The 27,270-nt window shown below is 37.7% G+C and overlaps 1 protein-coding gene across 1 annotated transcript in view; it reads right to left on the reverse strand.

Annotated features, from left to right (window-relative positions):
• The window catches only part of LOC142356814 (uncharacterized), a 35,618-nt gene continuing 8,348 nt past the window's right edge, over nucleotides 1-27,270 (reverse strand). The window contains exons 3-6 of the mRNA XM_075408601.1: nucleotides 14,563-14,672; nucleotides 13,912-14,027; nucleotides 6,071-6,221; nucleotides 1-551 (exon numbers count right to left, since the gene is read on the reverse strand). Of these exons, the coding sequence (XP_075264716.1) occupies nucleotides 112-551; nucleotides 6,071-6,221; nucleotides 13,912-14,027; nucleotides 14,563-14,672 (817 nt within the window). The 3' untranslated portion in view covers nucleotides 1-111. The remainder of the gene's footprint in view (nucleotides 552-6,070; nucleotides 6,222-13,911; nucleotides 14,028-14,562; nucleotides 14,673-27,270) is intronic.

Below are 27,270 nucleotides of genomic sequence, written 5' to 3' on the forward strand. Positions count from 1 at the left end.
TTGCTTTGAAAACTAAAATTCAAAATATGATTATTTTACAGCATACTTCATTTAAAACTAATTTGTACGAAAGCGAGTCAACTTTACATCAGAAAAATCAATTTCCATGACTTAACAGTTAGTCGTCTTTGCGCTGAAAATGTCTCCAACTTTTGACCATACATGAAGAGCATAAAAATTATTAGTCGGCATTGCAAACACTTCCACGGCTAAATTGCTCAGTGGCAACAAACCGTTCAAAACAATATCGATTTTTCTGAACGAATCGAGGGCAAAAAAAGTTTCATCAGGGGTAATTTGACACGACTCCCAACTTCGCTTCTCGGGGCCATTTACATCTCGAATCGGATTCATACATTTAGACGTCTCGTAATCGGACAACTTTATACCGTGCGGTTGCGCAATCATCTCGGTGGCAATTACGCAATAGTGCGTGTTTGGCTGGGAGTGGTACAATGCAATGGAAAGGGAATTGCATGTTGATTTCGCACTGTCCACGTGAATTTGTGTTTTAGATGTGAATGAAAGCGGATTGTGCTGAGAGATGTCATCTGAAATACAATCCATATGTCATATGAAAAATATAACATAGAAACCCCCACCGTCTACTACAGTTAACACTCAAGTGCCAGCTGATGTTTGACTCAAAATTCAACATGGATTATAAGTTGGTGTACAATTTTGACATGACCAAAACAATTTCCGGATCTTTTCCGTTTGTGTCGAACCCCCCCCCCCCCCCCCCCCACAGTAAGTTATGCTCCCCTCAGTTACAGGGCGCGTGTCATTACATTGTAAATCATTATGTAAATATATTGCACGTGCATCTGGGGGTTGCAAATAATATGCACCCACTAAGCTGGGGGGGGGGCACAAACGGAAAAGATCCCAATTTCCATATTATAACTTTAGAAGTCACTTCGGAGTCACGTATGATGAGACAAAATTAAACACGCAAATGATTTGAAAACTTACTCTCAAGTGTAGCAAATGACGTACAAATACGCATTTCAGTTACTGAGCGGTTCAATAAACAACCCAATATTTTCAATTCAATAACATAACTGTCTAACGTCGGAAGAATCGCTCTCGAACTATTCGGAGCTCGAATCTTCCGCAGCTTGCTACAGGCAAGGGGGGAGTAAGTAAATTCACTTATAACTAACTGCCGCCACTTGAGTTCAGCTGCTGGCACTTGTGAATGAGAGCAATTTGGATAACGCAAAACAAGAGTAAGAACAAGAAAAAATTATACTTTGGAGAATTGGCAGGAAAGAAAAATTGCTCCACTTCTTGAAGGTAACGTTCTCAAAACCAAATTGATGCCACTAACAAGGTCTTCACTCATGCATCAGCTTTGAAAAGTCTTGGTTGGCCCCTCGACATCAAATACGTCCATATATTAACAAAAATTTCAAAAAATGAAAACTTTATCTAGATTTTATCTAGATATTGGTAAAGATCTTGATATTATTATTTTCATCTTTAAATCATTTCATTAATGTCCAAAACTAACCACTGACCCATCTTCAAGCCCATGAAATTTTAATTGACTTCTAAAGATCGAAAAACTTGAAAGATGACCACAACTTTCAAAACACTAGGAAATGGCAAATTTTAATGAAAAATTGCTTAAATTCGTGATATCTATATCTTGAAAACAACTTTATTGCCACTAGAATCTATGCAGTAACTTACTATCAACATCTGAAGATCGAATACCAAAAGTTTTTCAAAGCATTGAAAAAATCAGGATCATTTTGCATGTTTAATTTTGCAGTACCAGATATACACAAAAGTGGATTGGGGGGACTGATGTGGGCGCAGTGGGTGGGGTGTGGGATCAATTTCTAAGAACCGACCTTCAGACCATAAGAATAAGTCTCCAAAATCGTTTCTGTTAATCGCATACTTGAAGATTAGTGGGCTGAACGGCTCTAAGAGAACTTAATGCAAACAGCGCTACCTCTTATCCCGTTTCTGATGACGAAAGTTAAATGCTTCAGGCGAAAAATTGGCCAGGCAAAAATTTGCATAAAAGAGACATTCAGGATTAATACATTTGCTAAAAATTGCTTTTGAGAGCAATTAACAATGATTTCCTAAAAAAGTGCCTGTTAAGACATGTATGATAAAAACATTTCTACTATAACTAATTGTTAATGAGGATCAGAGATGATGACATTACGCCACATAACAGCAGCTGAAGTGCGGCGTCAACAAAAAAGAGAAAGAGAGATAGAGATAAAACATGAACGAGAAAGAGAGGGAAAGAAACCCTAACCGACAAAGAGAGCAAGGAATATTTTCCATGATGGGATTCGACTCCCAGTTTTCTAGCCTTGTTAGTAAGTAGATCATATAGAAAAAAACTGAAGACCAAATTTCAGCTGCGCAGTAAAAACAGTTCAAAATCGTTTTTTGTCTCGAAAGTGCCGTCAATTAACCCATCTCCGAGACTTAAAAAATGTTTCGCAGGCCAGTAATGGTCGTTAAACTCAGAAAAGGACAAAATATTGAACCATTTTGGAAACAATTTCAAAATTTAACGAAATCTCGCTAAAATTCAAGATATTAATATCTTAAGAACCCTTTCATTGTCTCAAGACACAATTCAGTATCCCTGTTTCAAGCCTGAAATACTTTCACTGGCTCATCAAGATCCATCCACGTGAAACATAAAAAATTTCCAAAAATTTGAAAATTTTAAATTTTATCCAAAAATTACTAAAACTGGAGTCACAAAAAATATCACAATCCAAGATCAACATTGGGGTGGGGGTAACAGCGCGCGTGGGGCAATTGTGTGGGGGGGGGGCTGGGTCAACAACGGAGGGGTCTTCAAACTCCCTTCAAGAACCGCCTTTCACACCATAAGTATAAGTCTCCAAAATAGTTTGAGCTGAAACAGAGCTGAAAGGCTCTAAGAGCACTTAATGCCCGCTGGGCGCTAACTGTTCATCCTGTTTTTGAGGACTAAAAAGCGTCAGACAAAAAATCGATCAAGCGAAAAGACCGACGCGACTAACCTAATTGCTACAATTTCGTTCGCAAATATATTGCCCGGAAAAAAAACGTGTCCAAAAATCTTACAATACATTGCACGACAAGTAATGAATTATAATCTGAAGATTTGAATTAACTAATGACCTAAGCATAGAGATTTTTCCAGCAATATCACACTTTTCAGTCAACAAAGCATGACTTCAAATTAGCAAAGGTTAACAAAAATCTAAAAGCAATTTAATAAAATTTGGTTTTCCAAAATTTAAATTTGTAAAAATCCTCAACATTACAGCTTTTTATGACTTTTGACACAAAGTATCCTCAGAATTCGAGCATTATAAAACAACATTGTCTCAACTTGGCAAAAAGATCTTTTTGAAAATTATTGGCCTCCAAGAAAAATAGAAAACTAAATAAGAATCTCATTAACTAAAGCATTGAATACAACTTTAGTCAAAAGAATCATTTTAAAACCCATTAGGTTAAAAAGAGGCAAGATTCAAAAATTGAGCAAAATATCAAAAACCATTGGTATCACGTCATCAAAAATAATAGCTTAAAAGTGAAGCCGATATATTGGTTACACTACAAGGCCAATGTATACTGATGACGACCACAAGAGAAGCAACAAAAACGAAGAACTCAAAAATCCACCAATCGTTTTTTACAACAGTGTCAAAGTCACGAAAACCACCGGCATGAATTCAACCAATTATTTACATTCGTTTAAGCCTCCGTTGAAAACAACCGATTAAGCGTGTCATTAATCGGTATTAATTGAAAAGGCAACAAAAAGCACAACAACTGCAGACATTTTTTCTACAAAATTCGCAACCGTTTTTTGAAAATAAATACTGTCAGGGTTATAAAATTCATCCACTAAAAATATGACTTATTAGCAACTGAAGAGACTAGCCCTTAATGAGACTGTTAATAACACAAAATGGATAACACCTACAAACGAATTTCAAAAATTTGCTACTTTGAAAACCATAAGTGTTCAAGTAAAAGAATTAATTAGCTATTTGAATTTGACTTCACAAATGAAGTCAAGTTTACCAGCTAACAATCTGTAGACGTCTTAGCTAGCGTATGATTTGTGACCAAGGCTCAAATGATTTAAAAAAGAGAAGGCGATACAAGGAAGACAAACGAATGAAAAGAGACTTGTTAGTCGCTCGAGTCAAATTAGACGTCGAATCAGTTGGGTCAAACAACTCAGGCAAATAAATGGTTTTTTTTTAATTTCAGAACTGTTGTGGAGTTACTGGACCAAAAAAAACCATCAATGCATGCTTCTCAATTTTATCACACCAAAATTTCCCGAGAAACTTTTTCCCGCTGATATCTCTTGATTTTTTAAAAAAAAACAGATTGAATAGAAGCTATATTTGACCTTTCAAATGCAGTTAAATTCACCGATTCAAAACCTGTAGATCGCCAGAAATAGCGCTTGTTTGTAAAAATAAAACAATAGAAGATTGAACATAACCGAATATGGTCGACCATTTGCTCTCAAACGTCAGACGTAGAGCTGGTTTTGGTTTATCGCTTAAATCTTAAGCAAGACAGCCTGACTGTTTGAGGGGGAGCAAAGAGTTTTGGGAGGAGTTGAGGACAAACGGATGGCGGGGTCCAAGGAAACCTAATGTTGCCTTTTACACACTAAAGAAGCCTTCACATAGTCTTTTACAGTACAGTGTCTCCTAAGCAGTTTTGCGGACTTTGTTACTTTTTTGGCAACTGGTAAGGCTCTCAGCGAACTTCTCAGCAACTCAGTCCCTCGGTCTTGACCAGTTTACCATTAGTGTCAAGACAAAAACAAACAAAACTTGTTGATCAGACTAAGACAGCCGGCAGATAGCCGAAATAGCTGCGAAACTTTAAAGACCCAAACATATTGAAACTAAAAAGTTCGATATTCAAATTCGTTGATTTAATTTGTTCGTCACGCTTTATTATTAACATTTTTTATCATTATTTATCCTATAGCGACCTCGAAAGGGCTCGGAGTGATCTCACATTTAGAGTGAGGTATGTCCGTTATGATAAAAAATCACACAGCTTAGCATCAAACAAACTCGCCGCCAATTAGTTTAAATGAGGTCAAGCACATAAATGTAGCAAAAGAGCAGTGAAATAGCGGTATGAACAGAATTGATCTTTTGAAGTGTGTGGCGTGAAAATGTAAACCGAAAACGAGACGACGAAACAAAACCATGAACACCGCAAAATAGCTACACCCAGCTTGCCGCTTCGCAGCTATAAGACCAACAGGACTAATATAACATCCACAAATATTTTTCGAGAGCACTTAACAGCATCAGTTCTCGCTTTGTGGCTATTAAAACGGAGTTATCGTTATCAATAAATTGAACATAACCGACTAACGTGGGGCGAGTGGCTCTCAAACGACTGGCGAGCGGTTGGCTTCTGGGGCTAAGGGATGCTAGGGGGTTACCGGTGTGTGTGGGGGGGGGGCATAGAGGGGATCAAACGATGGGAGGGGTCAAGCGATGGGTGTAGGGTTGCGAAGAAGGCTAGACGAGATGGGGTTCAAATTGACAGGAAGAGGGGCTGGACAATGGTGAGTGTTTAGGCGGGGGGGGGGGGGGGGGGGATGGGGAGGGCTGATTTTCTTCAAGTTTAATTTCAAAATGAATATGAAAACTAGCATTCCTAAAGCTGAAAAATTTAGTTACCGAAGTTGTTACGAGTTCATTTAAGAAACGTCATTTAAAATTACACAACGGTCTGATGAATTGATCTCAAAATCTCACACAATGATTCGATCGTAGCTTGAAAAACCTGGGGGAGGGAAACGGTTAAATATGAAACAAAAATTTTATTTATGGAGACAGAAAACAGTTCCTAATAATCTAAATTTAGCTTTCACACATTAAAAAAATTCACAAATGGCGAAATTAGCAGCAGATTTTTTCAAAGTTTTTATGCAATGCACATGCCTTAGTGGAACGTCGATCTTGATACACAAGTACTACAACCGATCAAATTATCACCACCTATTTATTTCCGTGGAGGTTTATTTCCCAGACCCATTTACCTGTGAAGAAGTATCGCATGGCAACCATTTCATTTTTGCGCCCATTGATCAGTCTAATTGCCGAATGAGGCTTCACTTCGAATACCTCTAAGTGATCTTTCACTTTGATCTTCTGAGAGTCCACCCTCACACGCATTGCCGAATAGCATGCCTGAAAATAAACAACCAGGAAAAGGCAAAATGAGGCTAAGTATCGTGATCACTTGAACATAGCTTGATTAGCTCAATGAACACAAAAAGCAGTTGCTTCCCAGAATTATCGGCAGTTTCATTGCACCTGACTTAATGCACTTGAACTTTACCAGTTTACCCCACTTCGTGCAACGAAACGTCCAATTCGTACCAGATGGAATTAACGCATAAAGTAAATACATGATTAAAATAATTGCAAAAATTGTTTGCTAGCAAATAAAACAACGAGATAAACCCAGAACGCACAGCTGACAGAATGTCCGCAATGATTTTTTTCACACCTTTCATCTTGAAGTAATCATTCTATGTCATTTAATCAAAACAACTTTTTCTGCAAAACTAAATCACAGGTGCACAGGGTTCCGCCAGTCTAGAAACTGTTCTTATAAATGGTATAAATGGTCTTTATTTAACTTCAATCTTCTTGAACTCTATCAGAGTGATATCTGTTTTAACTCGAACTCACTCCTTTTTCCCACATATGCACTTCCTGAAAACTTTGTACATCAAAAGAAGGTTTGTTTGTTAGTCTTTGGTAATTTTTTTTTCAGAATGGACCTCTACAAAAATTAGGGGACACGACAAAACATTGGTGAAGCAAGGCCCAGCCGTTTGATAAGTTTGACAAAGTTACGGTTAATGTTATCAAAAGTTCCCAGTATTCATCCCTACTGTCAATTCCAGCTCAAAAACGCATTTTGTCGCCTAGTTAGAGTTTCAGAAGAGAACACAAATATTAAAATTTCAAATAACGGGTTCAAGAAAAAATTAAAATTTTGGAATCAAACAAACAGGGAACGAAGTGATTTTAAAATGGATCAACATGAAGCTAATCATTCTTTCTCGCAAAACTAAATAACAGAGCACTGGTTTCCACCAGTCAACAAACGGTTTTGATGAATGGTCTTCACTTAACTTCCATTTTTTTATGTCCGTCAGACTCAGATTGATAACTGTTTTAACTCGAAATGATTCCATTTTCCCACATAATCACTGCCTCAAAACTTTGTCCATCAAATGGAGGTTTGTATGTAAATTTTTTGTTTTTTTTCCAAAATGGTATTCCAGCGATTTGTCGAGTATCACAAAGTTACAGTTATTATTATGAAATTTCGTCTGTATTCAGGTATACTGTTATTTCTAGCTCAAATACTCTTTTCGACCTAGTCAGCGTTACAGATGAGAACAAAAAGTCAAGTTTTAAAAGAATTCTGTGGTCGTTTGATAAATTGAGCGGAGAAAAAATTTCCGAAAGTTGCTCACTTCTTTCTGCGTTTTCTGCTTTTGTGTTCTGTTTGTTGTTTTCTTAGAGAAAGCCTTCAAGGATCCAGCTTTGCGGGCAACCTAATAAAGCTCGCCAATAGACTGCGGCCTTAGTGGACACCTTCTCGATGGCGGTCCTGTATAAGGTGTATACTGTGCACAATGTGCTGAGATTCACTTAGAAACCACACTATACTGGAAACTGTTTTCTCAATGGCTGTTTGATAAATTGGCCGGAAGAAATATTTCCGATAACTGATCACTTTCTTGCTTTGTTTGTTTGTATTCTTAGTAAGAGTCTGCAAGGTACCGGGTTTGCCGTGCATCCTATAAGTGCTTTCGAACAATTTGGATCCTCAGTGAAGCCATCCCGTCGGCGCCCGTTGTTTGATAAATTGTTTTTTGATAAATTAAACCGGAGAACATAATTCCGATAGCTGCTCACTTTTTGCTTTTTCTTCTTTGTTTGTTTGCATTATTAGTGAGAATCTCTAAGGATCCGGCTTTGCCGTGCATCCTAAAACTGCTCACGATTAATTTGGACACTTAGTGAGGCCTTCCCGGCAGCGCTCATTGTTTGATAAATGGTTGTTTGATAAAATAAACCGGAGAACACATTTCCGATAGCTGCTCACTTCCTGCTTTTTCTGCTTTGATAGCTGCTCACTTCCTGCTTCTTCTGCTTGCATTATTAGTGAGAGTCTCCAAGGATCCGGCTTTGCCGTGCATCGTAAATGTGCTTTCGAAGAATTTGGACAATTAGTAAGGCCTTTCCGCCGGCGGTCCTGTATAAGGTGTGCACTATATGCATACCGAGCTGAGATTCACATAAAAATTGAATACTGGAAATTAATTTCTCAATGGTCAATTGATACATTGACCAAAAGAATCTGATAGCTGCTGACTTTTTTGCTAATTTTTGTTTTTTCAACGAGAGCCTCTAAGGATCCGGCTTTGCCGTGCATCCTAAGTGCTCTCCAATAGTTTGGGGCCTTAGTGGACGCCATCTCGACTGCGGTCCTGTGTAAGGTTATGTACTATATGCATACTGACCTGAGTTTCACTTTAAAATAACATATTACTGGAAACTAATTTCACAATGGTCGGTTAATAAATTGATCGTAGATAAAAAAGTCCAAAGACTACTCACTGGTTTTTGTGTTCTTTGTGTTGTTTGTTTTCTAGATAAAGCCTTCAAGAATAACGCTTGGCCATGCATCCTAATAGTGCTCGTCAATAGATCGGGGCCTTGGAGGACGCCTTCTCGATGGCGGTCCTCTATAAGGTGTGTACTGTGTATACTGTGCCGATAATCACTTAGAAACCACACTATACCGGAAACTGTTTTCTCAATGGTTGTTTGATAAATTGACCGGAAAAAATAGTTCCGATAACTGCTTACTTTCTTGCTTTGTTTGTTTGTATTTTAGTAAGAGTCTGCAAGGATCCCGGTTTCCCGTGCATCCTAAAAGTGCTTTCGAACAATTTGGATCCTCAATCAAGCATACCGAGCTGAGATTCACATAAAAATTGAATCTCGAAAGTATCTCAATGGTCGATTGATATATTGAACGAAAAAAATCCGATAGCTGCTGACTTTTTTGCTATTTTTTTTTCAGCGCGAGCCTCTAAGGATCCAGCATTGACGTGCATCCTAAGTGATCTCCAAAAGTTCGGGCCTTAGTGGACGCCCTCTCGACTGCCGTCCTGCATAAGGTTATGTACTATATGCATACTGACCTGAGTTTCACTTTAAAATTACATATTATTGGAAACTAATTTCACAATATTCGGTTGATAAATTGATCGTAGATAAAAATATTCAAAAAATCAAAAATCCAAAAAAATCCGAAAACAGCTCACTTTTTTGCTTTGTTTGTTTGTATTTTTAGTAAGAGTCTGCAAGGATCCGGGTTTGTCGTGCATCTTAAAAGTGCTCTCGAATAATTTGGATCATTATTGAAGCCTTCCCAGCGTCGCTCGTTGTCTGGTAAATGTCTGTTTGATAAATTGGACGAGAGAACATATTTCCGATAGATGCTCACTTTTTGCTTTTTCTGCTTTGTTCGTTTGTATTATTAGTGAGTCTCTAAGGACCCAGCGTTGCCCTGCATCCTAAAACTGCTCTCGAATAATTTGGACACTTAGTGAAGCCTTCATGCGGGCGGCCCTGTTAAGGTGTGCACAATATGCATACAGAGCTGAGAATCACAAAAATTGAATACTGAAATTATTTTCTCAATGGTCGATTGATATATTGACCGGAAAAAATCCGATAGCTGCTATTTTTTTTGCTATTTTTTGACTTTTCAACGAGAGCCTCTAAGGATCCGTCTTTGCCGTGCATCCTAAGTGATCTCCAATAGTTTGAGGCCTTAGTGGACGCCCTCTCGACTGCGGTCCTGTATAATATGTACTATATACATACTGACCTGAGTTTCACTTGAAAATTACATAAAACTGAAAACTAATTTTAAAATGCTCGGTTGATAAATTGATCGTAGATAAAAAAAAAATCCAAAGACTGCTCGATGGTTTTTGTGTTCTCTGTTTGTAGAGTAAGCCTTCAAGGATCCCGCTTTGCCGTGCATCCAAATAGTGCTCGCCAGTAGATCGGGGCCTTGGAGGACGCTTCCTCGATGGCGGTCTTGTATAAGGTGCGTAATGTGTATTTTGTGCTGAGATTCGATTAGAAACCACACTCTAACGGAAACTGTTTTCGCAATGGCTCTTTGATAAATTGACCGGAAAAAACTTTTCCGATAACTGATCACTTTCTTGCTTTGTTTGTTTGTATTCGTAGAAGGAGTCTGCAAGGATCCCGGTTTGCCTTGCATCCTATAAGTGCTCTCGAACAATTTGGATCCTTAGTGAAGCCTTAAACGTATACCGAGCTGAGATTCACATAAAATTGAATCTCGAAATTATTTTCTCAATTGTCGATTGATATATTGACCGAAAAAAATCCGATAGCTGCTGACTTTTTTTGCTAATTTTTGTTTTTTTTTCAACGAGAGCCTCTAAGAATCCGCCAATGACGTGCATCCTAATTGCTCTCCAAAAGTTTGGGGCCTTAATGGACGCCCTCTCGACTGCGGTCCTGTATAAGGTTATGTACTATATGCACACTGACCCGAGTTTCACTTTAAAATTAAATATTACAGGAAACTAATTTCACAATATTCGATTGATAAATTGATTGTAGATAAAAAAATCCAGACTGCTCACTGGATTTTGTGTTCTCTGTTTGTTTGTTTTCTTAGAAAAAGCCTTCAAGGATCCCGTTTTGCCGTTCATCCTAATAGCGCTCGCCAATAGATCGGGGCCTTGGAGGACGCCCTCTCGATTGCGGTCATGTATAAGGTGTGCACTGTGTATACTGTGCTGAGATTCACTTAGAAACCACACTATACTGGAAACTGTTTTCTCAATGGCTGTTTGATAAATTGGCCGGAAGAAATGTTTCCGATAACTGATCACTTTCTTGCTTTGTTTGTTTGTATTCTTAGTAAGAGTCTGCAAGGTTCCGGGTTTGCCGTGCAGCCTAAAAGTGCTCTCGAATAATTTGGACACTTAGTTAAGCCTTCCCGCCGGCGTTCCTGTATAAGGTGGGCACTATATGCATACCGAGCTGATATTCACATAAAAATTGAATACTGGAAATTAATTTCTCAATGGTCGATTGATACATTGACCAAAAAAATCCGACAGCTGACTTTTTTTGTTTTCTCAACAAAAACCTCTAAAGATCCGTCTTTGCCGTGCATCCTAAGTGATCTCCAATAGTTTGGGACCTTAGTGGACGCCCTCTCGACTGCGGTCCTGTATAATATGTACTATATACATACTGACCTGAGTTTTACTTTGAAATTACATATTACTGGAAACTAATTTCACAATGGTCGTTTGATAAATTGATCGTAGATACAAAAGAATCCAAAGACTGCTCACTGGTTTTTCTGTTCTCTGTTTGTTTGTTTTAGAGAAAGCCTTAAAGGATCCCGTTTTGCCGTGCATCCTAATATTGCTCGCCAATAGATTGGGGCCTTCGAGGACGCCTTCTCGATTGCGGTCCTGTATAAGGTGTGTACTGTGTATACTGTGCTGAGATTCACTTAGAGACCACACTATACTGGAAACTGTTTTCTCAATGGCTGTTTGATAAACTGACCGGAGAAAATATTTCCGATAACTGCTCACTTTTTTGCTATTTCTGCTTTGTCTGTTTGTATTGTTAGTGAGTCTCCGGGGATCCGGCTTTGCCGTTCATCCTAAAAGCGAAGAATTTGTACACTTAGTGAAGCCTTCCTGACGGCGGTCCTGTATAAGGTGTGCTCTACACGCATACCGAGCTGATATTCACATAAAAATTGAAAACTGGAAATTACTTTCAATGTTCGATTGACTAATTGACCGGAGAAAATATTTGCGATAGCTGCTGACGTTTTTCCAATTTTTTTGTGTTCTCAGTGAGAGCTTCTACGGATCCGGCTTTGCCGTGCAACCAAAGTGCTCACCAATAGTTTAGGGCCTTATTGGACGCCCTCTCGACTGCGGTCCTGCATAAGGTTATGTACTATATACATACTGACCTGAGTTTCACTTTAAAATTACATATTACTGGAAACTAATTTCACAATGCTCGGTTGATAAATAGAACCTAGATAAAAAAATCCAAAGACTGCTCAATGGATTTTGAGTTCTCTGTTTGTTTGTTTTGTTGGAAAAAGCCTTCAAGGATCCCGCTTTGCCCTTCATCCTAATAGTGCTCGCCAAAAGATCGGGGCCTTGGAGGACTCCTTCTCGATGGCGGTCCTGTATAAGGTGTGTACTGTGTATACTGTGCTGAGATTCACTTAGAAACCACACTATACTGGAAACTGTCTTCTCATGGGCTGTCTGATAAATTGACCGGAAAAAAATATTTCCGATAACTGATCACTTTCTTGCTTTGTTTGTTTGTATTCTTAGTAAGATTCTGCAAGGTTCCGGGTTTGCCGTGCATCTTAAAAGTGCTCTCGGATAAATTCGATCCTTATTGATGCCTTCCCGGCGGCGCTCGTTGTTTGACCAATTAAACCGGAGAACATATTTCCGATAGCTGCTAAAATTTTGCTTTTTCTGCTTTGTTCGTTCGCATTATTAGTGAGCGTCTCTAAGGATCCAGCTTTTCCGTGCAGCCTAAAAGTGCTCTCGAATAATTTGGACACTTAGTGAAGCCTTCCCACCGGCGGTCATGTATAAGTTGTGCACTATATGCATACCGAGCTGAGATTCACATAAAAAATGAATACTGGAAATTAATTTCTCATTGGTTGATTGATACATTGAGCAAAAAAATCCAATAGCTGACTTTTTTGTTTTCTCAACGAAAGCCTCTAAGGATCCATCTTTGCCGTGCATCCTAAGTGATCTCCAATAGTTTGGGGTCTTATTGGACGCCCTCTCGACTGCGGTCCTGTATAACGTTTATGTACTATATACATACTGACCTGAGTTTCACTTTAAAATTACATAATACTGGAAACTAATTTCACAATGGTCGGTTGATACATTAATCGTAGATAAAAAAAAGAATCCAAAGACTGCTCACTGGTTTTTGTGTTCTCTGTTTGTTTGTTTCTTTTAGAGAAAACCTTAAAGGATCCCGCTTTGCCGTGCATCCTAATATTGCTCGCCAATAGATCGGGGCCTTGGAGGACGCCTTCTCGATGGCGGTCCTGTTTAAGGTGTGTGCTGTGGCACTTTTTTGGCTTTTCTGCTTTGTTTTTGCTTGTTGTCTGTGAGAGCCTCTAAGGATCCGCCTTTGCCGTGCATCCTTATCGTGCTCTCCAATAGTTTGGGGCCTCAGTGGACGCCTTCTCGATGGAGGCCATGAATAAAGTGTGTACTATGTACACTATGTGTGCACGTGGGTTATTCCGCAGAGATCCTTTTAAAATGACGTCATAGTGTAAACTTTTTTCTCAATGGTCGGTTGATATATTGACCGAAGAAATTTGTTCCGACAGCTGTTCACTTGTTTTTTGCTTTGTTTGTTTTCTTAGTGAGAGCCCTTAAAGATCCAGCTTTGCTGTGCATCTTTTTGGTGCTCTCCCATGGTTTCGGGCTTTAAAATACGCCTTTTCACGACTAAATTGGTTGCTCAAACACCTGAATTTATCTGAACTGTTCAGGCAACTTTTTCTCACCTATAATACAACTTAACTTGCCTGAACTTTTAGACAGCGATTGCTGCATTCTCTTTTATTTTTAATGCTTATTAGCATATTGTACTACAAATGGTATATATTGATGGACTGTATGTCAATGTAATGTAATGTAATCATGTGTAGTGACAAGTTTATCTCCATACAAAATATCAAAACATTTAAGAACAATTTTACCTGTACTAGAAGGTAAATGTTGAACCATTGCATGTTTCTAACTTCCGTAATGTCGACTTTGATGCTCTCCAAGGGCCTGAGAGAGACATACCTCAACATAAAAGGAGTGGCCACCTCTGAAATAAAGGAACTAAAGTTAGCAAGCGAAAAGTGAAACACCGAAGATTTTCTAGATCAAGAAAATTTATGAAATCGAGAAATGGCAGTGGCAAAATAAGCACATCAACCGCACCTCCAGAAAATTTACTCACTGTGTACAACAAACACGCTTGCACAATGCATGAAATCACTGTAGCGCATATCAAGCACAACTGATATCATCCGCATAAACAATAGGAAAAATTTAAAGATCTTTGGATCTGTTTTAGATGTGTTGTCTTACCACTAAGGGAAATTTGTAGCCTCATTTTCCTATTCAAGAATCAATATTTAACCCAGATCCTATCAAGCAGATCTTAAAACCCAATTTAGGGCCCCTTAACAATTGATTTCTCCTGAAATTAGACAATATTGTTCTTAACAGCGGTAGAGAAATTAAAACCCTTTCTAAATCATCAAAATATCAGCCCTCAAGCATTCACCGCAGAAAAGATTCTTAACTACAAGTGACATCCTGCCACTGTAATTAGATGGGATACTATGGCTCATTACCTTTAAAATCCACTGGCGGAATAAGTTGCTGGAAGTAAGGTGTGATCAGTTTAGTTATGGGATGTTGCATTGATATCAGCCCCACTGGCTTCTCTTTCTCGTAGCGCAACCTAAAATTACACCCGATTTAAGGACTTGAAAAAATTACAACTCGTTTGTACATTTCAGTGAAGTTGAAGCAATTCTTATAGAAAAAATAGGAACACACTAATTGAGAAATAGACTTTTGAAGAGACAAAAAAATACTTGTTGAAAACAGTTCGAAAAGATCATGGATCAGGTGACATGCGGCTCTGTAAAGTACGATATCATGCTATTCACACCAAAAAACCCCGTGTACGTTTCTGTGGTCCATCTTTTAGTATTTTAAGTTATGAGAAACACATTACGTGGCAGACGTCCAAGTTGCTATTCACCATAAAAAATGGTTTAGTTACTGGCGAACATACGTCACAGAAACATAAATTTTGTCACTAGTATTCACGGACAAACGTGTATCATTTTCATGACTTTGAGCATTCAGTCAGTCTAAAACATGATTGCTCGAAATTAATTAAGAATTACTTGAGACCCAATTCAGAGAATTAATCGTTCCTGTGCGCAGTAACATGGGTAGTTGAAAAACTGATAATTTTCATCTTAATCCACAATTAGTATCACAAGGGAGTTTTCAGAAATTAACAACCAATCAGCTTTTTTTTCATTTCGGTATAATTGACAAGTTGCTAAATATGGGGGATAGTAACTGCGGGTAACAGTCACGGCACGAACAAGTGTGACGAGGAGCGTGGATCTTAAAATATGGCTCAAAAACTTTTCAACAGTAAAATAAATGTAAAATTGAAAACATTTTTTTTAGAAAACTCGAAAATTGTTCAATAAAATAAGGTGCGATAACCGCACTTTTCAAGCCCTTTAACTTATTTTATTAAGAGAATGGCGTTCGGTAACAAGCTGACGTACAATGTTCAAACCCTATAATTAACTCATAAACTCGTTAAAGAAAAAAAAACGAATAACCCAGAAAGTAGTTGAAAATAGTAGAGGGTAGTCATATAGTGTAGCGTTAGCATTTTCACAATTGGTTTTTTTTAAAAAAAAGATGGCATTAAGATCTAAAATATGGCTACTTAGTACTCTTTTAAAGTTGCACTTTTAGTTAATAGTATGCAATTTTAGTTTCCATCCTTAGTCTTCTATATATCAAAAAATGCATACATTTCTGTGGTACATTTTTTTTCAAATTGACTTGGAAATTGGATAACCAAGATAGGGGAAATGTACTCTAAATTTCAACGCATTGATTTTTTGCAATTGATAGCTTTTAAATTGGAGTCAATTATACCAAAACTAGGGGAAAATCATCAGAATTTATATTTTCTCTTAAAGTGATTTTTAAAATTTTCTTTCAGCCCATTTTCTATTTGCTAGGCTCAAATAACCAAAAAGTCTGGTATTAAGTTTAACTTTTCCAAATTTTATTGCTTCGTTTAAATACAAATCATTGAATACTTCTAAAGGAAAATTATAAACCAAGGATTCTTTTCTGAGCTTTTTCTTTCTAGCCCACCAAAATGTACGAACCTTTAACGCTTTAAGTTCTTGATTTTTTAAGTTACAGATTTAAAGACTTGCTCTGAGTAGTCTTGAAAAAATTGAAACACGTTTTTGGGTCCATTTCCATAACGTTCAATAAAAAAATTTTATGATTTTAATGACTTCAGTGATTCAGATATACTCTCCCTCTTTATTGGACTACAAAAATCAAATGTGATAATTTTTCAGTTATATGTGAGACCCAAAATTTGAAAACATAGCTGGCAGATTGTCAGAAAATAGCCGCAATAGATTCGTAGACCGGCAGTCTAAAAGAATCAGTAAAAAAGACAGACCAAAAAAAACTCGTCTTTTCATTGAAGGCTGATCTGTTATATTTTGATTAAAAATCTGTATAAGTTATTGCTGCCTCTATTAGCTGATCTCAAATAACCTTCATTTAGAGTGACATACACCCATGTGACCTTATCTCTTTGAATTAAAGTAAATAAAAGTCAATTTCAAAGTGAGGATATATGTTCGCGAATAAAACGAGAAATTATCTCATATTCCTCTCACGTTTCAAAAATGTTAGCGCCAACAGTTACTCAGAAAAAAAACAAACTTGCCAACTTTTTTGGCTACACAAGAAGCTTGTTTTTTTAGGCTATGTAAGCTCTCCGCAAAGTTCAATGAAAATCGCAAAATAAATCCAAACACAACCGACTAAACGTGGGGGGAGAATTGCTCTCGAACGACTAGTGGGAGCTCTAATCAATTGGAGCCCGCTTCAGTCGGGGACGGGGGGAGGGAGAGGGAGCCTAAATGGGACTAAGAAAATCAATAGTGGGCTTCAAATAACCGTATTAGAGGTTAACATATACCACCATTAAGATTTAAAGTAAAAATGGCACAAGTTTCGGCGCACTTTTCATTTGACTTTTAGTATTAAATTGCCGCCAAATGAATTCAGCAGCTTGAAACTGTGATTGAGAGATTTTTAATTAATTTTAGATCACGCGAAACGCAAAAAGTCAAGGGCGTAAAAGTCACCCGAAAAGTCAAAATGGTCAAGCTAAAATTTTGCATAAAAAAGACACACATTTAAAATAATTGCTATGAACTTCGTTCAAGAGCAATTAAAAGCCTGCAAAAACGACAAAAGCAAGAATCTGAAAAATTAGGGAAGTAGTAAGGAAAACGAAAGGCCTCCTTATTGCTCCCGTTCTGGTGGTAGATCTCAACGGTAATTTTGGCAAAACAAATTATAAACCAAATAACGTCGGAAAAATTGCTCTTGAATGACAGGCGGCGTAGTTTTATTCAGGAGCTGTAGCCTAAATAAATTTTTCTTTATTGGTGCAAAAAAATCAGGAGACGGCTGGATTCGAACCCCGACCTCCTGGAGTCCGCCTCCGTCACCTCGACGGAGGTATCAACCTCGGCTATCAGGGACTTGTCATCGAGTCTCAACAAACTTTATGGAGTGAGAGCAATTGATATTACTCAAAAGTCAAGAAGTGCGTGAAAAAGTCATTTGAGTAGTCAACGGTTATTTTAGAGCAAAAGCGCGAAACGGTCAAGCAAAAAATTTGCATAAAATTACGTTTATAATAATTGCTTGTTATTCGAGAGCAATTAACATCCGCCAAACCATAAAAATTGGGTTAAACCAAAACATTGTAGCAAAGCTTAGCAAACAAAAGTAGTATAAGTAAATGACTAGTAGCACACCACGGGGGGGGGGGTCACGCACTGTAGAAAAACGACCCCCTCATTTTCGGCCGAAAGTTCAAAATTTCGAAAATTTTTAGAATCGATCCCCATTCAAAGGGAGGGTAAAAATATTCATATTTGAGATAATTTTATAATTTCGGCTTCTTGACCTTTGGTTATATGGGACGACAAAGTTCAAATTCCTTCTGCGGTTGAACACGCGTCGTATTCAGACAACTAGTATAAGATTCAGACAACTGAATACATGTACAAATAGACAGCTTTTGTGTTAACACAGACATAGCTTACTCATAGCTGGAATACGTAATCAATTAGCCCGCTTTTGAATAATTGCAATCTATGCGCGTGCTAAGTTGATTTGTCTAAAATAAACGAGTTCTTTGCTTCGTGAGTAACTTTATCGTTTTATAACTCAGTATCCTCGTGATTTTTACGAGCGGTAACGTTTGTCTACACAATCAAGAATGTTGAAACTAATTGGGATTATTACTCATGTAAACAAATTATATTGTTAAGACTTTCAGTTGATCAGCTTTAGTTATCCAGGTTCATAAACCACGAAAGTTAACTTATGCTATTTTAAAACTTGCCAGTTTTGAGACATACCTATAAGCGGAGGATATCCCAGGAGGCAGACAATTAATCAAGCCCTTCAGTGACGAACGAAAGTTATCCAAAACAACTTCGGTGAGTTTATAAATCCGTTTTATAAATCTGAAATATTCTAACAAGACTCTGAGAGTGATTAGTTCGTTTCACTTTTCCATTACAGTTAATTGCTCTACTCTAATGAAGACAAGGTATCCTACCCCCACTTGATAAAGATTCGGTTTAAGATTAGCGTACGAATGTTTGATGCTCTACAAGGTAAACCGGATTGACTGGTTTTGTATATCCCTAGTTCTCATTTCTCCACCAGGTAGCACATCCCCAGCTTCTTACTTTTAAAGTTTTAAAAAGAAGTCTGTTTAGGAATGCAGCGTTGTTTGGCTTCAGGAATAAACGATCTAGAGGTTTGCTACACATGTTCGGGTTGTAGAGGGGTGGTAGTAATTGATCTGACCTTTTCGCCAGACGAACACTATGACCAGTGCAGCGCAGAAAACGCAACACAGATCAAAACCGAGATTATTCAAGCACAGCCCGAAACCCCAATACTCAGAAAAATTGATGGTCAAAGTCTAAACGAAAGCGACGTACATTCTTCTCGGGAAAAAATTTTCTTGGATCTGGAACCGAAAAATTCACAGTCGAGTTGTAAGAAGCGTTCTCAAATCCGCGAGTCAACTGACGAGGGGGAAAAGCCGAAGTTTCCAAGCGTGAAGGTTAAAGCAAGCAAAGAAAAACAAAAAGGTGCCATGATAAAAAAAACTCGAGTTCAACATCCAAGGTTGTCGAAAACTTTCGGCAGGTTTCTTGTTAAAAAATACTACAAACAGTGACTGTTTGCTTGCTAATAAAGCATTTATTGTTGGGAAAACTGTTTTCATACATATAAGTTTTGTAAAACTATGTGATGTTGAGAAAATAACTATCAATTCTAATTTTCCCAGTTCTTTCTTTAACGCGTTTCCAAGGTTTGTGAAGTGGACGGATAACTCTAGTTTTCATATATGACAAAATTTATCATTCTGTACACGTCAATAGGAAACATTTAGGAGACCTTTCGTAACTTCACGAGTTCTAACTTGTACATATCAAGAGTATTGGTGAAAAATAACTTGTGTATTGGATCCTAAGATACCTAGTGGATACCTAAGCGAGTTTTAACTTGTACATATCAAGAGAAATGGTGAAAAATAACTTGTGTATTGGATCCTAAGCTACCTAGTGGATACCTAAGCGAGTTTTAACTTGTACATATCAAGGATATTGATGAAAAATAACTTGTGTATTGGATCCTAAGCTACCTAGTGGATATCTAAGCGAGTTTTAACTTGTACATATCAAGGATATTGATGAATAATAACTTGTGTATTGGATCCTAAGCTACCTAGTGGATACCTAAGCGAGTTTTAACTTGTACATATCAAGAGAAATGGTGAACAATAACTTGTGTATTGGATCCTAAGCTACCTAGTGGATACCTAAGCGAGTTTTAACTTGTACATATCAAGAGTATTGGTGAAAAATAACTTGTGTATTGGATCCTAAGCTACCTAGTGGATACCTAAGCGAGTTTTAACTTGTACATATCAAGAGAAATGGTGAAAAATAACTTGTGTATTGGATCCTAAGCTACCTAGTGGATAACTAAGCGAGTTTTAACTTGTACATATCAAGAGTATTGGTGAAAAATAACTTGTGTATTGGATCCTAAGCTACCTAGTGGATACCTAAGCGAGTTTTAACTTGTACATATCAAGAGTATTGGTGAAAAATAACTTGTTTATTGGATCCTAAGCTACCTAGTGGATACCTAAGCGAGTTTTAACTTGTACATATCAAGAGAAATGGTGAAAAATAACTTGTGTATTGGATCCTGAGCTACCTAGTGGATACCTAAGCGAGTTTTAACTTGTACATATTAAGGGTATTGGTGAAAAATAACTTGTGTATTGGATCCTAAAATATCTGTTGGTTACCCAAGTGGGTTTTAACTTGTACATATTAAGGGTATTGGTGACATTTTTGTGGCCTAACAAAGTAGTGTGGACAGCAAAAGGGAGTGCAAAGCGGAGAGCAAGGTGGAGAGCAACGAGGAGAGCAAGTTGGAAACGGACTGCAAAAAAAGGAAATTCAGTTAGTCCTTTTAGGTTTTACATCTTTTTTACTAGTTTTTTTGGGTTTTTTATTTCAAAACTCTCCTCTTTGTCTCATGGCATTTTAATTCATCACCAATTTCTGATGTTGCTCACCTTTATATTTTGTTTGTTGATAAATTCTATATATATTAGGAATTAATTTTAATATCTTGTCTGGAGTACAAAGTCTTGAGATAAACAGTCTGAAGAGTAGCAGGAACTGTACTCGCTTGACGCCAGTAAACTCCTTGCCTTCTTAACTTTGGCAACCCCAACGATTGAGAAGCGGACCTTGCTGGTTTAGAGAAACCCCATTGCGAAAATTAGACGGCACCAGTTCACAAACTTTTAACACGCACCACCATTCACAAACACTCACTGAGTTCACTTAGACACTTAGATCAGTTGTAGGGTAGATTATGACAGATTGCTACAATCGACACAGATGATCTACGGAGGTAACTATGAACATGTTCCTAATTTTTTTGAGACAAAGAGGAATTTTTGTTTGGTAATAAACATCAGCTACTTTTTTCATTTCCATCTGATAGCGCGGAAGCTTTTTAAACGCTTATACAATGGATTGAAGGCACTGAGGATAAAAATGAGTTAGTTAATAATTGATCAACTGCTTATGGGGGAGCTTTTAAAACACTTATACAATGGATTGAAGGTACGGAGGATAAAAAAGACTTAGTTATTAATTGATCAGCTACTAGTATGGGAGCTTTTAAAAGACTTATACTATGGATTGAAGGTACTGAGGACAAAAATGACTCAGATATAAATTGATCAACTGCTTATGGGGGAGCTTTTAAAAGACTTATACTATGGATTGAAGGTACGGAGGATAAAAAAGACTTAGTTATTAATTGATCAGCTGCTTATGGGGGAGCTTTTAAAAGACTTATACTATGGATTGAAGGCACTGAGGTTAAAAAAGACTTAGTTATTAATTGATCAGCTACTAGTATGGGAGCTTTTAAAAGACTTATACTATGGATTGAAAGTACGGAGGATAAAAAAGACTTAGTTATTAATTGATCAACTGCTTATATGGGAGCTTTTAAAAGACTTATACTATGGATTGAAGGTACTGAGGACAAAAATGACTTAGATATAAATTGATCAACTGCTTGTGGGGGAGCTTTTAAAAGACTTATACTATGGATTGAAGGTACTGAGGACAAAAATGACTTAGTTATTAATTGATCAACTGCTTATGGGGGAGCTTTTAAAAGACTTATACTATGGATTGAAGGCACTGAGGTTAAAAAAGACTTAGTTATTAATTGATCAGCTACTAGTATGGGAGCTTTTAAAAGACTTATACTATGGATTGAAGGTACTGAGGACAAAAAAGACTTAGATATAAATTGATCAACTGCTTATATGGGAGCTTTTAAAAGACTTATACAATGGATTGAAGGTACTGAGGACAAAAAAGACTTAGATATAAATTGATCAACTGCTTATATGGGAGCTTTTAAAAGACTTATACAATGGATTGAAGGTACTGAGGACAAAAAAGACTTAGATATAAATTGATCAACTGCGTATATGGGAGCTTTTAAAAGACTTATACTATGGATTGAAGGTACTGAGGACAAAAAAGACTTAGATATAAATTGATCAACTGCTTATATGGGAGCTTTTAAAAGACTTATACAATGGATTGAAGGTACTGAGGACAAAAAAGACTTAGATATAAATTGATCAACTGCTTATATGGGAGCTTTTAAAAGACTTATACAATGGATTGAAGGTACTGATGACAAAAAAGACTTAGATATAAATTGATCAACTGCTTATATGGGAGCTTTTAAAAGACTTATACAATGGATTGAAGGTAGTGAGGATAAAAATTACTTAGATATAAATTGATCAACTGCATATATGGGAGCTTTTAAAAGACTTATACAACGGATTGAAGGTACTGAGGATAAAAATGACTTAGATATAAATTGATCAACTGCTTATATGGGAGCTTTTAAAAGACTTATACAACGGATTGAAGGTACTGAGGATAAAAATGACTTAGTTAATAATTGATCAACTGCTTATATGGGAGCTTTTAAAAGACTTATACTATGGATTGAAGGTACTGAGGACAAAAAAGACTTAGATATAAATTGATCAACTGCTTATATGGGAGCTTTTAAAAGACTTATACAATGGATTGAAGGTACTGAGGACAAAAAAAGACTTAGATATAAATTGATCAGCTGCTTATGGGGAGCTTTTAAAAGACTTATACTATGGATTGAAGGCACTGAGGTTAAAAAAGACTTAGTTATTAATTGATCAGCTACTAGTATGGGAGCTTTTAAAAGACTTATACTATGGATTGAAGGTAGTGAGGATGAAAATGACTTAGATATAAACTGAAACTGCCTATGCGGGACGTTTTAAAAGACTTATACGGTACAATTTTTCTGTAACTCGAGTTGAAAAGACTTTTTTATTCAAACGGGAAAAACAAAACATAAGTCACAAAAACTAAAGCAGAGTTATTTCACAGAATTTAATTGTCATCACTATCAGTGTCAATTTGTACTACTCTCCATTTCTTTATTCTATCTACACTGATAGATTCTTTGTCTGATATCAGCTCCAGCGTTCGTTTTGCGCACTTTTTCGTCTTGTTTTGAGGGTCCGGGATTGTTGATAGGTTGCTCTTGTGTTGAAGAGCTAGTAGAAACATGAATGGGGGATACGGGTCTTAGGTCTAGAAGACTAGGAGACGAACCTGATTCAGCAGCCTGATCGTCTATAAAGGAACATCTTTCAATTTCGTCCTCAATCACTTGTTCAGTCAGATTTGCAAAATCTGCAATGTCCGCTTCAAGCTCATCGTCACTGTAAACACGCTGGCTGAGACCGGGATCAGGCGGAGACCAGACTTCTGCTGACATTAGAGGGCCTGTGTATTGAGTTGGTAGTTGACTTTCTGGCGTTAACGACTCAGCAACGTGTACAACAGTTTCTTCCTCATCACTCGAACCCCAATCTGGATCCTGTACTACGTTACGCATGAATATTTCCTCGCGCAGAGCGTGATGGCCAAATGGTAGGGTTGTGATCTTGTCGTTTAAAATATACCGCTTGTCATCGTATCCCGAGAGTGACTTCTTGTTGCACACAACTGTCATTAGTTGGTGTTTGCTCGACGCAATTCTGGTGTTGATAAGTCGAACAGTTTCTCCTCCTGTGAGAACCTGTTTGTATAATTCATGTGTCATCATGCGCCTGGCGTCACACCTTTCGCTGACTGCTTTGCAAGACCTAAAATAGAAGTTCGTGTATTCTAGTTTTTGTTTTTCACTTTTTTTTTTCGTTTTTTGGAAATTTAATCCTAGGTCTCTTTTTTATACTTTTTATCCGGTTTTTCTTTACTCATTCTGCTTTTTGTTGTTTTCATGGCTTTTTTCAGGTTTTGAAAAAAAAAGTTGACTAACCATCTGCCAGTTTGATTGAATACAGCTTTGGCTTCAACCCCACAAACTCAGAAATCATCTTGCCTCCCATCTCATCTTTAAATTTTAGTGTCACCCTTGCGTTGCTTTGATCGTACATCTCGTGATTAGTTGGAAAGTTTGAGAAATCGAAAAGGTCCTTCACTGTGGTTTTCCGCTTCAAGTCTGCGAAGAAGTCGTTTGAGAAAATTTCATAAACAAACGAGTCCGTGTCCGAGTACAGTAGTTTACAATTGAAGTGTTTCTTCATTGTATTGTAGTGGAAGTCGTACATGAATTTCTTCGAAAGATCTAAGATGCAAGCACCTACGATAGTTGGTTTGTCCCACTCTATTTCAGTCTGATTCAAGCTTATCGTTGCCAAGTTCTCATCAATGATTTTGAACGACTTCATCTGTGGAGCGCTGGTCCATTTCAGTGTCTCTTCTTCACTTCGAGCCAGTTTTAATTTTACGCGATTGCGTTTCCCCTCACACGTTTTCCCAAATGCGCTGTTCACCATTAGTTTATAGAAGTTCTCCTCGAACTTGTTCTTGGCTTGCTTTCGCTTCTGAGTGTTCAACTTCACATATGGCGCTAGCCATTTCGACTGGTTAAAAGCGAGTGATCGATGTAGTTTTTCAACTTTTAACCCCAACTGCACGTAGAGCTTCAATGTTTGATAGTGCAAAATGTAGTTCTTTTTGGGGAACAAAGTCTGGATCAATTTGTTACTCGAAGGCGGCGCATTCATCTGCATATCATTCAAAAGCTCTTCCTGATAGTCACCCAACCAGCATGCGTCAACTTTCTGTTTTGTTGGGGCCAAGGGAAAATCTGAATGAAGATCATGAAGTTCATCTGGGTACGACAAATCCACTTCTAATACGTAGCCAATATCGCTATCGTCAGGTGTCTCCAACACGCTTTTTGAATTTCAGGATCCCAGTTTCCGTCAGTGTACTCAAAATTGTTCAATGGCAATGGAAACTTTTCCATTATGCCTCCATACAAATTGTTTGCATCAATCATAACTATGAAGGTTGAGGGTGCTTTGGGGTTGAAATTTGGTAGATATTTGTTGTTCGCAACCGCCAGCCGCTTATTGTAAATCGAGCTTACGCCACCACGAATCAATCCTTCTACCATATCCAATTGTTCTCTCTCTTTTAGGAGTCTCAAGGGCGCTTTAGATAACTTTAGCATAGCATCACCAGAGAGATTAGAAGCGGTATAATACTGACAACAATCCAGTCCGTATGTTTCGTAACACACTTTGCGGAAGCAGAGCATAACTGCAGCTAGGAGAAACACATCAGTTTTGAGATACAAACTATAGTAATCTTCAATTGTTTCACATTGAAACTTTTCAAAAACTTCTAGCGAATGTTTGTACTCATCTTCAGTAATGCTCACTCGATACTGTTGGAGACTATTCATCCACTTTTCTCGTGGTGGGAGTGCGGTCTCTTTCAGCTTATTGAAATTATCAATGTAACAATAGGGGAAAAATCCCTTCCGTTTCAACATTTGCAGTGAACTTTCTGGCCAATCCTTAAAGTGATGTTCTAACAAAGTAAACTGATCAGAGGGTAAGTTTTGTGCTAGAGAATCTAATGACGAGGCCATGAAACGAAATGAGTCTAGTAGCCTGATATACTCATACACCGGTTTGATTACTCCATTCTTGTCCTGACGGTTGTAGACTAGAACCCCAATTTCCAGAGCTATATATTTCTCATCTGTATTCGGAACAATTGATACAGTATTCCTCATGTTACTACCCTGGAGAGCAAGAATTACATGGTGAAGATCGTAGTTTGAGAGATTGTGTGCAAATAGCGGAGTATAGTTGAGAAACCTCCTGTTAATGTTACAAGTGTTATGCGCCCATCCGAGGAATTCTCCAGTGAAGTGACAATGATCTAGAACTGTCGGGTTATTAAAATTGTGTTCCAATGGTTCTTCACATATCCAACAATTGGTGGCATCTTCTTTCGCGATGAGAGGCTGGCCAGAGAAATATTTGTGTTGCTGTTTAACACTGTAAACTCGTTTTGCTATGGTTTCCAAAGACTGAACAAATTTTTCCATGACCTTCGGTCCTGTCAAACATTCAAAATGAAACGGTTCAGTTTGGTTCTGAGCAACAAACAACATTGCATAGCTGCACGGTTTATGTATTTCTATTGTTCTTGTTTCTGATTTGGTTGGGTTGTTTTGACATCCTGAGACAGGTTCAATTATTGACTCCAACTCAAAAAAGCCAACAATTGGAGCAAACCAACGGGACTGAAACTTTTTGTATACAAACGTTGTGTTTTTTGGCATACGCACGATTGCTGGTTTGTTCTTCCAGCAAAGTTCTAAATGTTTTTCATATCGTTCTTTTGAGGTGCAAACATGAAAACAGTTTCTACAAATATGATTATCTGTTCTAACTACTCGTTTCTTGACTTTATGAATAAGAGATCGCAAGTTTCTGATTAAAACGTAGTGATGCATTTGACCGTCGCTAAGAAGAAGAAGGTCCATGTTGAATTCACAGTTTTGTATTTTGGAAACTCGGAATGGTATCAGTCCGTTTTCAGCGTAGCTAAAATATTCAAACTTTTTTGGTTTTTTATCTTTTTTTCCTCATTTGCTTGTGTGCCATGATCTTCTTTTTAGTTTTAAAGTTTTTCGAAAAGAAAGATTTTTAACTTACCGAAAAATGTTGACGCAGACATTGTTCAGCTCTTCAAAGCGAGTCATCTGGTGGAAGCCCATAGGCATGTCAAACACACCATCTGCTTGTTTTGCAAGCGGGTTGTCTGGTCCGTATGTTACTGGGTTGGTTATCCTGCGTGCCGGTGCACCAGGAGGAAGAAGTCGAGGGCCAAACTTAAAATGGTAGGCGGCAGTATAGCAATACAGAAAACAATTCTCGTCTTCTCGGTTTCTGATGTTCAGTAGAGAGCATGTGCGCGCTAGTTTGCCTGGAAGTGCTAAATATGACGATGCCCTTATCGGTTTAGCTTTTGCTAATCGGATTTCAATATTGACAATTTGGTTGAGAGTCCAACCGCTACCATGGGAAGCAAAATTGTTGAGCGCTAGGAGCATCTGTTCTACCATTGCATGGAAGGTTTTATCTGCAAGACCACCGAAATCCACTCGTTCCATTTTTGATGCAACATGAATCGAAATTCTATCGGGCTGGCTTGATGATAGATCATCATCGGTTTTCGTGGGTT

This window comes from Convolutriloba macropyga, unplaced genomic scaffold (genome assembly GCF_964194025.1).
Source record: "Convolutriloba macropyga unplaced genomic scaffold, txConMacr16.3 SCAFFOLD_1359, whole genome shotgun sequence".
In the NCBI taxonomy this organism is placed as follows: Eukaryota; Metazoa; Xenacoelomorpha; order Acoela; family Convolutidae; genus Convolutriloba; species Convolutriloba macropyga.